The sequence below is a fragment of the Hemicordylus capensis genome, chromosome 3 (assembly GCF_027244095.1).
Source record: "Hemicordylus capensis ecotype Gifberg chromosome 3, rHemCap1.1.pri, whole genome shotgun sequence".
NCBI classification, from domain to species: Eukaryota; Metazoa; Chordata; class Lepidosauria; order Squamata; family Cordylidae; genus Hemicordylus; species Hemicordylus capensis.
In genome coordinates, this window is record NC_069659.1 from 287,638,980 (window position 1) to 287,651,069 (window position 12,090).

The 12,090-nt window shown below is 47.2% G+C and overlaps 1 protein-coding gene across 2 annotated transcripts in view; it reads left to right on the plus strand.

The window, feature by feature from the left end:
- GOLGA7B (golgin A7 family member B) overlaps positions 1–5,936 on the plus strand; it is a 54,297-nt gene extending 48,361 nt beyond the window's left edge. For both annotated transcript variants that reach the window (XM_053309236.1, XM_053309237.1), the window contains exons 4-5: positions 508–609; positions 3,983–5,936. In XM_053309236.1, the coding sequence (XP_053165211.1) occupies positions 508–609; positions 3,983–4,093 (213 nt within the window). In that variant the 3' untranslated portion in view covers positions 4,094–5,936. The remainder of the gene's footprint in view (positions 1–507; positions 610–3,982) is intronic.
- Positions 5,937–12,090: the final 6,154 nt, after the last annotated feature.

The following is a 12,090-nucleotide window of genomic DNA, read 5'->3' on the forward strand; positions in this document are numbered from 1 at the left end:
CTGAATGTAAATCCTTCCTGCATGACCTTCAGTTGACTCAGACACTGGATTTCTGTCCCTTTAAAATGCATTGCAGTCGTTCATATTTGCATAAATCATGTGTGAGAGAGGCTAAAAGGATTGGGTTGTTTTTTGTCTCATTTATGAAAATGACTATTGGGGTAACATATTGAACATAAGAACAGTTAAGCAATAGGATGAGTTGTCCTGGAAAACTGGAAACGCTCAAGTCTTAGTTAGATGGTCAACAATTGCTGACCTGAACCAGGTAATAGGGTACATTAGTCAACACAGTAGCTTCTGCAGGTTTGGGGATGCTTCTGTTTAGGTTTTGTGGAACCTTTTTTCATTCTGAAAGTGGTGAACATAACAATTCCAAAGAGAACTTAAGAGGGTTCAGTTAAAGCTGTCCTCTTCCCTAACCTGTGTTTCTCATTTTTTGGATGTCAAACTGGTCATCATCTTTGCCAGACAGTTGCTGAATAGTTGTCCAATTTCTTTCCCCAGGTTCTGAAGAAGATCTCCAAGTACATTCAGGAGCAGAATGAGAAAATTTATGCTCCACGAGGACTGTTGCTGACAGACCCAGTGGAAAGGGGCATGCGGGTTGTATCCTTCCTGACTGGTACAGGGGTGAAAGGGAAGTATACTCTTCCGTATAACTAGCTCTTATTTACGTGATAGAGCCTCACTGTCATGCACATGATCCTCCCTGCACTCCCGCTGAGATTCTCTCTTCCAAATCAGCCATTCAGGCTAAAAAAGGAAGTTGTGGGATCATGTTAGAGAGAGTTCCCCAAACTCATCAGCAAAATGCACTGCAGCCTTCATAAACACAAATAAAATTATGGGGTCTATTATGGGAGAAATTTAATTTTGAGATAATTGTAGGGATTATTAAAAAGAGTTGAAAATAACATAGAAAATCTCATAAGGCATATGCAATAAAGGAATATGTAGCATCTGGGCTCTCAGCTAATAGAACTGGAAGAAGCAGTAGAAAGGCAATATGATGGTCAAGGGCAGGGCTGCACAACTTTGGCCCTCCAGCTGTTGTTGGACTATAGCTCCCATCATCCCCAGCCACAGTGGCCAATAGGGATGATGGGAGTTGTAGTCCAATATCTGCTGGAGAGCTGAAGTTGTGCAGCAGTCAAGGGCAAAGATTGCTTTCTCTGCAAGCAAAGACAGGGACCTCCCAGACATGTTGCTTGCAGCGCCACCCAGCTGTTGCTTTTCTACTAGGAAGGAATCCCAAGTGGAATTGCATCACTACTTCCACACTACTAGTACAACGACCACCAATACTTATTAGTAGATTTCTGTACTGTACCAATACTTATGTACTTATGTAGGTAAAGTGTGCTTTTGAGACACTGACTGACCCCCCCCCCCTTCTGCTTTTCCTTTCCTGTTGTCTGGGCACGCATCTCTCAACCATGGCTCTAACAACACAAATGCAGCCATTGCACTGATCTTCTAAAACATTCAGATTTTCTGCATTAATGCATCTGATGAATTAAGTGTTTGGAAAACACCAGTGGACAACAAATGGATGGCCATATCAAAATGAGTGAATAAGGTGTGGCAATCCCAGATTAAAAACACTAGCTGACATGATCCACAGCCCTCTGGTGGTGTAAAGAGGCCTGCGGGTCCAAAGGAGCCTACAGTACTGCTGTGCTGAAGGCTTCTTTGCACAATGGACCGAGCATGGAGGTGGTCAGGGGAGAGTGATTTTCGTGTTTCTCCCCTCCGCTTAAAAGCTCTTTCTACTTGTATAAGTGTGGTCCAGAGGGTTGTGCAACCCTCAGAAACCTATTTATTCCAGACAGGGCTTTTGGAGGGAGGGGTGAAATGCAAAAATCACTCCCCTCTCCCTCCATGCCTGGTCCACTGTGCAAAGAAGCTGTCAGTGCAAAAACGCAGTCCTCCTGTCACCAGAGGGCAGTGGATCATGTCGGCCCCTGTCGGAAAGGACCCATTTAACAACTCAGTCTTATGCCTCTTTAATGAGAAGTTAGCCCCACTGAATTCAATGGGGCTTACTCCCACATACTCATAGCTTTGCAGCCTTTTGAACTATTTGGCTTAGAAAAGTGGCAGCTAAGGAGGGATATTAGACAAAGATACAAAGCCAAGAAGCGTTGGGAGAACAACTGTTTAACACTTCCTAACATACCATTAGAACAAAAAGATATTGAATGGTAGAGAACACAGACAATACAGCAATGCACATGAGCAGCTCAACCTAGGTTAGAGCAGCCCAGCCTGGGTTGAGCTGTTCGAGTGCAGCGATCCCAGCATTGCCCTCCCGGGTTGTCCAGGTATTTCATCCGATGGCTTATCTTGGTAGAAGGGTGTGAGCACATCCTCCTATACAGGTAAACAGGTGTGCGTGTGTGCGCATGCGTGCGCTTTGGCTGCACGTAGCCCAAGTGCACACCACCGGGTACCTAGAGCACCAAACTCCTGGGGGAATCCCACAATGCACTGTGTTCGTTGCACAGTTCGTGATGGGATTCCTTGAGACTGGGACTCGTTTTCCTCCAGTGATCCTCCTCCAGTGATCCACGCTGCCAGGAGCAGTGTGGTTGTGCGCCAGCGCACCGAATAAATTCAGCTACTATCATCTGGGGGAAAGGTAGGTTCATTCCTGTCCACCCGGTTGTGTGAATAGCCTTAATGTATTTCTCCCCCCAGTCCACAAACACTGCACAGCTCAGTTGGGTGGGCAAGCAGGGACATGCTGCAGGGGCCCACTTTTTCTCTTACTCTACCCTGTTTACCCTACCTCACTGTATATTTGTGTGTGTGTATTATATATAAAACTTAATGAGTTCCTAGGTGAAGGGTGGAATTAAGCAATACTCAAAAAATTACAGCCTCTGCAACTACTACAACAAATATTGCTAAGAAAATATACTATTAGGAGGATTAGCAATCACCCTTCTCTCCAGGGCTAGGAGGAATGGGGGCCATCGCTCAGTTGCAGAGCATCTGCTTTGCATGCAGAAGGTCCCAGGCTCACTCCCTGGCATCTCCAGGTAGGGCTGAGAGAGACTCCTGTTTGCAGCCTTGGAGAAGCCACTGCTAGCCAGTGTAGACAATACTGAGCTAGATGGACCACTGGTCTGACTCGCTGGATGGCAGCTTCCTATGTGACTACTGAACAGTTGTGGGGAGTTCACATTCCAGAAACACAGCCCAGTGAGCTAGAAATGATGAAGATGTGGTGAAACACACAATGGCCTTTTGATGGTGAGATTTGGTGGCTGTGAGTGTGTCCAGAAGAGGGTTGAGCGGGGTTTTGTATTTGTTAACCTCCCAACCACACATTTCACATAGGTGCTGGGAGCAGGAATCTCTCTCTCTCTCTTTCCCTCTCCCTCCCTCCCCCCACATGTGTTTTGAGCAGCTGCCGGCAAGGTAGGCTTTTATTTCACATTTGTGTGGCACTTACCAAAGAGCCCAAGGTTCTTCCAAGCACTGCTGGAATAGGCTGGCCCTATCCACCCCCAGCACAGTACCTCTGGTGACTTTTGCTGGTGTCTATCTTATGCTTCTTTTTAGATTGTGAGCCCTTTGGGGACAGGAATCCATCTTATTTATTTATTATTTCTCTGTGTAAACAGCCCTGAGCTATTTTTGGAAGGGCGGTATAGAAATCGAATAAATAATGATTTGTTCTTGCCAGCTATGCTGATGGTCTACAGCAGGGATTCCTAATGGTGGGTCCTTAGATGTTGTTGGCTACAGCTCCCATTATTCCCGGCCTCCGTGATCAAAGGCCACTGTGGTTGGGGATGATGGGAGTTGTAGTCCAGCATCACCTGGAGACCCAGGATTGGGAGCCCCTGGTCCACAGTATAGCCAGGTAAGCTTGTATTGGGGTCAGACAATGGAACACTCCCTGTGGGCCTGGTCGGGTGACCGGGGTCTGCTGCTTGCTGCTTCCCTGTCCTTAACCCTTTGCCTTCAGATTGAGATCTCCATCTATGAGGATCGCTGCAGCAGCTCCAGCTCCGGCAGCTCCAGCAGCAGTAGCGCCAGCAGCGCCGGGGGCGGAGGTGGGGGCCAAGGGGGCCGGTGACTGGCACAGAGTCCCGGCAGGGACTTGTACTGCCGGGACGACGGTGTCTCCGAGGTCCGCAGGCTGCACTATCAGAGCACTCGCTTCTGAGCTCCCCCAGGGGGGTTGGGGTGCCAACAAAGAGCGTGGTGACACTCCTGGGCTCTGGGGCAATCGGTGGGGGGCAAAGTCCTTCTTCAAGGGTGCTCGAGCTTGACCTCTGTCCAAAGGGGCCTCACTCCCATGTGAGCCCGCTCACTCTCGGCGTCCGGGGCCTGGATACTTGAGGACACAAATGCTTCCTGGAGGCTCCTGGGGACACTGACCCCCCTCCCCCCGTCAGGGTCCCCTTGGATCAGTCACTGCCTGAAGTCTGCCCTCCCGAGCTTTGGGCCCATTATCCTGACTGACAGAGCCCTCTTGCTAAAGGCCTAATGACTGACAAAGATCAATCCAGCCTGGTGGGATGGGATGGGAGGGGGTGAGGCCGGGTGGGGGAACTGGTGTGTGGTGTGGGACCCTCCCTGTCACCGTTCTTCCCCTGAGCGCCACTCTCCTGTTTCCTCCCACATGGCACGGAGACCATCCTGGCTCCTGCCTTGGCCTGCTGCTCTGCATGTCCCTCTCCTGGCCCTTGTGGCACGTTATGTGCATAAAGCATTCAGCATCCACAGTGCTAGGGTGCTGCTGATGTCTCCGGTGCCTGCCCCTGCCCCTGCCCCTATTATATACTAGACCCTACAGTGTGGGTACCTGTTTTGGCAAAAGCATGTCCTCTCACTGATGCTAGGAGGGTCCGTGTACTCGTGCCCTGTGTCCTCTAGTCCCTTCAGGGCACTAGGAGGGTGGGAGGTGCTTCTGTCTTCTCCTGTGGGGTAGCAGCATGGATACTACTGAGGACTGTATATTCTTCTGCATTTGGAAGAGATGGTGCCACAGCGGCTCTGAGCAACTCCGGTGGGTTTCAGTGAATTCTGGGAACATGGAGAGCAGTAGAAGATGGAGAATGTTGTTGGAGGTGCTTGGAGGGAAGTGAGTCTGACTCCTTCCATGCTCAGTCCAGTACAATATGCATCATTTTTAAATATATGTGTAAATATATATTGCTGTTGCCCTAACAACCAAAGTTCTAGCCTCACCCCTCTGCACAGTTTTCTGGCAAGCAGGATGAAGAGGAGGAGGAGGCCACTCCAAAAGTGGGGGTAATTCTCTCTGTCCTGTCACACCGGATCCCCTCCTTCCCCAACAAATACACGGGTGTTCTATGGCATCACTTTCTCACCTGCACGCACAGGTTGCTTTCTGGTTGCATGTACCCTCTCCCTTCCCACGTAAATAGCTCTCTGTGTCCCACATGTGTCTGAGATGCTCTTGACATTGGGGCTACAGCACCATTCCCCTGTCTCCCCATCCCCCTCCGCCCCATGCTGCTCTGTGAACCAAGCTGGGAAGGTAAGGATAGAAGACCGTGCCAGCTTTCCCAATGAATAGGCCTCCGAGAACCATGGGTGAAGCCCACCACCACTTCCAGCAATAGACAGCAGCTCCTTCAATGCTTCCAATGTCTCCAACGTCTCCAAATACTTTGATTTCAAAACAAGACCTCTATCCTTTTGACGGTGGGCAGGGATTTGGAGAATGACCAGCCCCTGTTTTGTGCCACAAGGGGATGGGAAAGCTTCAAGGACCATAGAGGTTTTCCCCGCATGAGCCTGGGAGGACTTCCCCCTGTGCCCAGATGCCTTGAGCGGCTGCTCCCCACGCCAAGTGTCAGACATTCCTTGTGCCATATGGATCTGGTCTTGGTTGTGCCCTTCTGTTTCTACATGGAAACCTCTGACAATAAATGGCAAGTGAGAGTCTACCAAGGTTGCTTCTTCTAGTCTGTTTTCTTTACAAACAAAAGAACTGGTTCCCAAATGTGCCTCTCATTTACAGTCATACTGCGTCATGTGTTTTGTGGTCTTATTGCTATATAAATGGCTAGTATTAATAGTAAATTGTAGCGTGAAAATGCAGAATGCCCTTCATGGATGACTGTGCAGCAGATCGGAGGAGAAGATGCAGGTTTCAGTAAGTAGGCCTACAATTTTAGAACACCACTCTGTTTTAGCAGAACCCCTAATTTATGTCTAAATTCTGCTTTGGGCTGAATTTGGTAGCACCTTTTTGTTTTTATGGCTGTGTCTATATACTGTAAGCCAGAACCAGAGTTTTGACCCAGCCACTAAATGGGTGAAATGGCTGATACATAAATTATGCTTTGACCATTTTGGAAAATGTGGAGAGGATGACTTGGTGCTAACACAGCTTCTAAAACAGGTACAGATTCCTGAATAATGGTTGTACCAGAGACCGCACTGGTCTGCTGCGAAGCCCCCACTCTTTGGCTGAAAGCAGCTGATGTCAACTGACCTGTCTGTGTTGGTAGTATTGATGCTTAGGTATGCAGGCAATTGTTTCAAGCTAACAAAGGTGAATCATGTACAGAAACAGGCTTCTGCATGCCATTTCCCTTTCTGATGTGACCTGCATGCACAAAAAGGTATTGAGTGGAGTAAAAAGGTCAAACCCCCCTGCATCTAGGGCTGCATACACATAGTCTATAAGCCAGGCTCATAAATTTTGGGCATGGTGGGTACCATCTCAGGGAACGGATGCTCATAGTGATTTTTGGCAGTCTGCCCCCACCCCCGCAGATGGAAAATAGATGATAGCATTGTCACACTTACAGCTTTCTCTGTGTTATAACCCCTTCTTTATTCCTACCCTCAGAGTGAAATTGCAGTCATTTTTGCACAGAGGAAAGGGTTGAGATCAGCGTTTTCTCCTAATTTTTTTTTTCATTTGTGTGCAGAACATGTACATTCAGAGTGGAGCCAAGTGTTCTAATTTTTTTCCATCTCTGCGGTATGAGTTTTGTTCTGGGCAGCAGTATGAAGGCAGTGTGTGCGCACATGCATTCAGAGTGGGACCTTCCTGATTCAACCTGATTGGGATCTAAAATGAACTGAGCTGAGTTTTTGGTTTTTTTAAAGTGAGCATGTGCATGTGTGCACACCTTAGAGGGAACATTGGTCAGGATTAGAGTAATAATGAACAAATTGTATTCCTTCCATGGAGTAATCTTTGGAGGACATTCCTGCCCATTTTCATTTCCATTCCTCTGACAACATCAATATTTTTTGGTAGTTTTTGTGCTTTTAAATACTTTTTAAACACCCCTGCAAATTTGGCCACTGTAGGCCCAATAGTCAGGACAATTAAGGTATGATAACACACAAAGTATTTCAATGCTGTCACCTATTTTCCCTCTCTAGGGGTGTGGACCTTGTCAAAAATCACAATGAGGGGTCATCCCCCTGGATGGCCAAAATATACTAACGGGTCCTTGCTTGATCAGGTCTCTGGTCAAATGATTGACATGGTCACCCTCAAAAGGGGAAGTGAAGCAGGAGGTATCGCTAGGGCTGTAAAAGGCATAACTGCAGGAGCACACTTAGGTGATGATTCAAACAGTAATTTTGACCATATTTTAACCAAATTACTTTATTTATCCCCATTTGTTGCAAATTGGAATTATTGGGTCTTGCTTCACATAACTGCATCCACAGAACTCTTGCAGCTGGGCACTGCTGCCCTATGGCACAATTCCATTGCAAGTGTTTACACGAGTGCAGGGGTGGGGATGATGCTCAAGCTAGCTGCCCACGTCCCATTGTGCAGTATACCAGCTAGGGGCATAGCAAGGTTGGATTGGACACAGAGACAAGATTTTAAAATGCTCCCACCCCTCAGTGAAGCTCAGTTTTGTAAATTGTGGATGATGCAAGTCATTTACTGGTACTAGAGAAAGACATGCTGTTCTGGTAGCTCCAGGTCTTAACACTCACATCAGTTTCAGAGGATGAATACAACTGAAGGAAGCCTGGGCGGGTGCACGGCTGGGGGAGTCAGTCATGTGACTTGCTTTGGGGGGGGCGAGGCAGTGGGCCCCCAGACAATTATCTCCCCTTGCCCTATTATACTTACGCCTCTGATACCAGCCATTAGGTTGTATGAGTGTACAGATGTCTGTGTTGGAAGTTCTCTGTGGTGAGAGAATCCCTTTCTCATTATAGCAGAGTGCACAGAGGCACAACACAGCGGATTTAGTTAGGCATGCGTGTATGCTGAGAGTAAAGTAACTTGGAGCCAATTCATAGTTTCAAACCAATATATAAGGCATTTATTAAGGAACTCCATTCTAGATAGGAAAGTGAGGAGTTAGGATCTCTAATCTATCTACTGTATCTAGCTGGATGCATCTTCTCTGCACACATGGTGCAGGGAGAGAGGCTTGCCATGTTGCAAGGTAGAAGGGCAGGTAGGGAAGAGAGAGGAGGGAAGTTAATCCCTGAGATTAGCAATCTACATATCAAAGGGATAGTGTCAGAGCAGTGGAGAAGGGGTGACCAATGTCTTGACCCTCTAGCCCTCTGACTTACTAGTCTGTCCTCCACTGTCTGAGACAAGAGATAGCGCAAAGTCCTTTAACTTCCAACAGTCTGTACACTCTTGCATGTTTTTGTGTGAATGACTGTCACTGCATAAATTTAAAAGTGAACCTGGATACAGGCCCCTGGTACAGATAGAAATTTACTGCTGCGCCTGTGTTCAACATAACGTGAATAACTAGACATGCATACACGGATTCAGATCTGTACAGTGTACACAGAAATTCCACATTAGCTTTTCTGATGAAATGGTTCCTAAACAACAAGACTGGCAGACCTGCTAGGGTTTCTTGACTTGGCTCAGTCAACCGCCCTTGCAATACAATTTCATCCTCCACTTCACATTGGCTGGAGGACAAGAACAGGAAGCTGAACTAGGTGGCAATCCTCTTGCTACTTGCACTGCAGTGACTCACATAGATGAGGGTGCACGGCTGGCATGCCACTCCAGGACTGGTGAGTGCCAGCAGTGTTCCGTGGATGAGTGGAGGTGTCTCTTGGTGTTGCTATACTATCTGAGGTTGGATTGTTCCATAATAACACTTGCAAGCAGACTCACATTTGCCCTCCAGTGGCTGTGGGCTCTCTACTCTGGCGGCGGAGATGGTTACTCAGGGCATGGCGGGGCGACCTCCCCACCCCCAGCAATAGTGGAGGCATGCTCCTGCCACCTGCACTCCGGTTGGCTCTGACCCCCAAGGCAGCTGGGAATGAAGAGCATACATGTGCATGCGCATGCACACACCCTTGTTCCCAGCTGCCTCAGGACTGTTGGAACCTCAAGCGGCTGGGAAGCAGCAGGAGGGCCACTGGGGATAGTCCAGGGCTGCTCAACTTCAGCCCTCCTGCAGATGTTGGTCTGCAACTCCCACAATCCCTGGCTATGGGCCACTGTGGCTGGGGAATATGGGAGTTGTAGTCCAAAAGCAGCTGGAGAGCTGAAGTTGAGCTGCCCTGGGATAGGCAGTGCGGGATGCTTGCTGCCGCAGAGAGGAGCACAGAGGGAGGCAGCAGCAGCTGGCAAGCAGGCCAGTAGGGGAGGGTAGATGGAGAGGCGGCCTCTGGGGGAGGGGGAGGCAGCTCTAGAGGCAGGGCAGTGTGGCTGCTTTGGATCTGTCCACCCTATTGTAACTCTGCCCGAGGCTCTTATTGAAGTGTTCTACTATTGCCAAGCACTGATTGGTTCCTTCTGTGCATTGCTGGCGTGCCATCATGCCACCACTGGGGAGTGCCAGCAGTGTTCCATGGATGATGATCATGACTTGTATGAGTGTTGAACATAGCCCAATTCAGACATTATGCTGTATGAGTGTACGGATGTCTGTAAACTTGTATATGTGTTTGTGTGGGTGACTATGTTCATTCAGATGCATGGTACAGATAGGAAGTGTTCTTCTGTACCTGCATTCAGCATAACATGTGGACACAGTGCCTGTGTACAGACCTGTACTTGTGTATACTGTAGTAGGGATGTGCAAATTGATTTGGGTAGAAATCGATTTGTACCCAAATCTAGCTGATCTGGGTGATTTGGAGACAAAACAAATCACCCCTGTGGTCCATTGGCTAGATTTGGGTTCAAATCTAATTGTGCCTGATTCGATTCAAATCGATTTCAGATTCAGATCCCTCCTATTAATTCCTGCAGATTCCCAGCTTTCATTTTTTTTAAAAAGCTAAGCTCTAGTCCTTGTAGAAGTGGAGTTATGGAGCAAAATGTGTGGTCAATATTTTTCAAGTGTTTGGATTATTTGGTGTATAATAACTTCCCCTCAATGAATCCCTATGAGGATTCATTACACACCTTCATTTCTTCTATTCATTTTGACTGTCTTTTCAACAGTGCCAACTGCCATGTGCCAACTACATCTCACTTCCACCCGCAAGGCAGTGGGGTACTATTCAGTTTATGCTCTATGATTTTTTTCAAGTGTTTAGGCTCTTTGGTGTCTAATAACTTTTCCTCATAATGAATCCCTATGAGGATTCATTACACACCAAAGACCCTAAACACCTCAAAAATTCCTAATATATAAACTGAGTACTCAGTGGCTTGTGGGTTGTGGGGTAGTTGGAACATGGGATGCCACTAATTCCCCACCCCCACCTGCAAAGCAGTGGGGTCAAAATGAACAGAAGAAATGAAGGTGTGTAATGAAGACACCAAAGAATCTAAACACTTCAAAAATACCTAAAAATAAACTGAGTACACCAGTGTGTGTGTGTGGGGGGGGCATGTGGGTGGGGTGCAGTTGACACATGGCAGTTGACAGTCGGCACTGTCCAGTGACAGTCAAAATTAACAGAATTAATGAAGGTGTGCAATGAATCCTCATAGGGATTAATAGAGGAAAAGTTATTATACACCAAAGAATCCAAACACTTGAAAAATTATGACTGCACATTTTGCTCCATAATTCCACTTCTACAAGGGCTAGAGCTTAGCTTTTATTATTATTTTTTTAATGAAAGCTGGGGATCCGTTTTAGGGTTACAATATGGCAACTTCAAATCCCCATTGTTTCCTATGGTGGAAATGCTCAAAATCGGTAAAAACTAAAAAAAAGTCATTAAAAATCACTACCTTGAAATTTGGGTGCTAGGTGGCACCCATGGGGATCCCTACCCATCAAGGATAAAAATGTAAAGCGCATAGAAGAACAGGCCCTGCTGGGACTGAATCAGCATGGCTTCCGCAAAGGTAAATCTTGCCTCACCAACCTTTTGGAGTTCTCTGAGAGTGTCAAGTGTGTGGATCAAGGTGATCCAGTTGACATTGTATACTTGGACTTCCAAAAAGCTTTTTGACCAAGTTCCTCATCAAAGACTTCTGAGGAAACTTAGTGGTCATGGGATAAGGGGACAAGTACATGTGTGGATTGCTAACTGGTTGAAAGACAAGAAATAGAGGGTAGGGATAAATGGAGAGTTTTCACAATGGAGGGAAGTAAGAAGTGGGGTCCCCCAGGGATCTGAACTGGGACCAGTGCTTTTAAATTTATTCATAAATGATCTAGAAGTAGGGTTGAACAGAGAGGTGGCCAAATTTGCAGATGATACCAAACTCTTTCGGGTAGTGAAATCCAAAACGGATTGTGATGAGCTCCAAAAGGATCTCTCCAACCTGGGGGAGTGGGTGACAAAATGGCAAATGCACTTCAATGTTGGCAAGTGTAAAGTGATGCACACTGGGATGAAGAACCCCAACTTCAAGTATATGCTGATGGGATCTGAGCTGTTGGTGACTGACCAGGAGAGGGATCTTGGGGTCGTGGTGGACAGCTCATTGAAAGTGTTGACTCAATGTGCGGCAGCTGTGAAAAAGGCCAATTCCATGCTAGGGATCATTAGGGAGAGGATTGAAAATAAAACTGCTAATATTATAATGCCCTTATACAAAACTATGGTGCGGCCACACCTGGAGTACTGCGTACAATTCTGGTCACCACATCTAATAAAGGACATTGTAGAACTGGAAAAGGTGCAGAAGAGGGCAACCAAGATGATCAAGGGCCTAGAGCA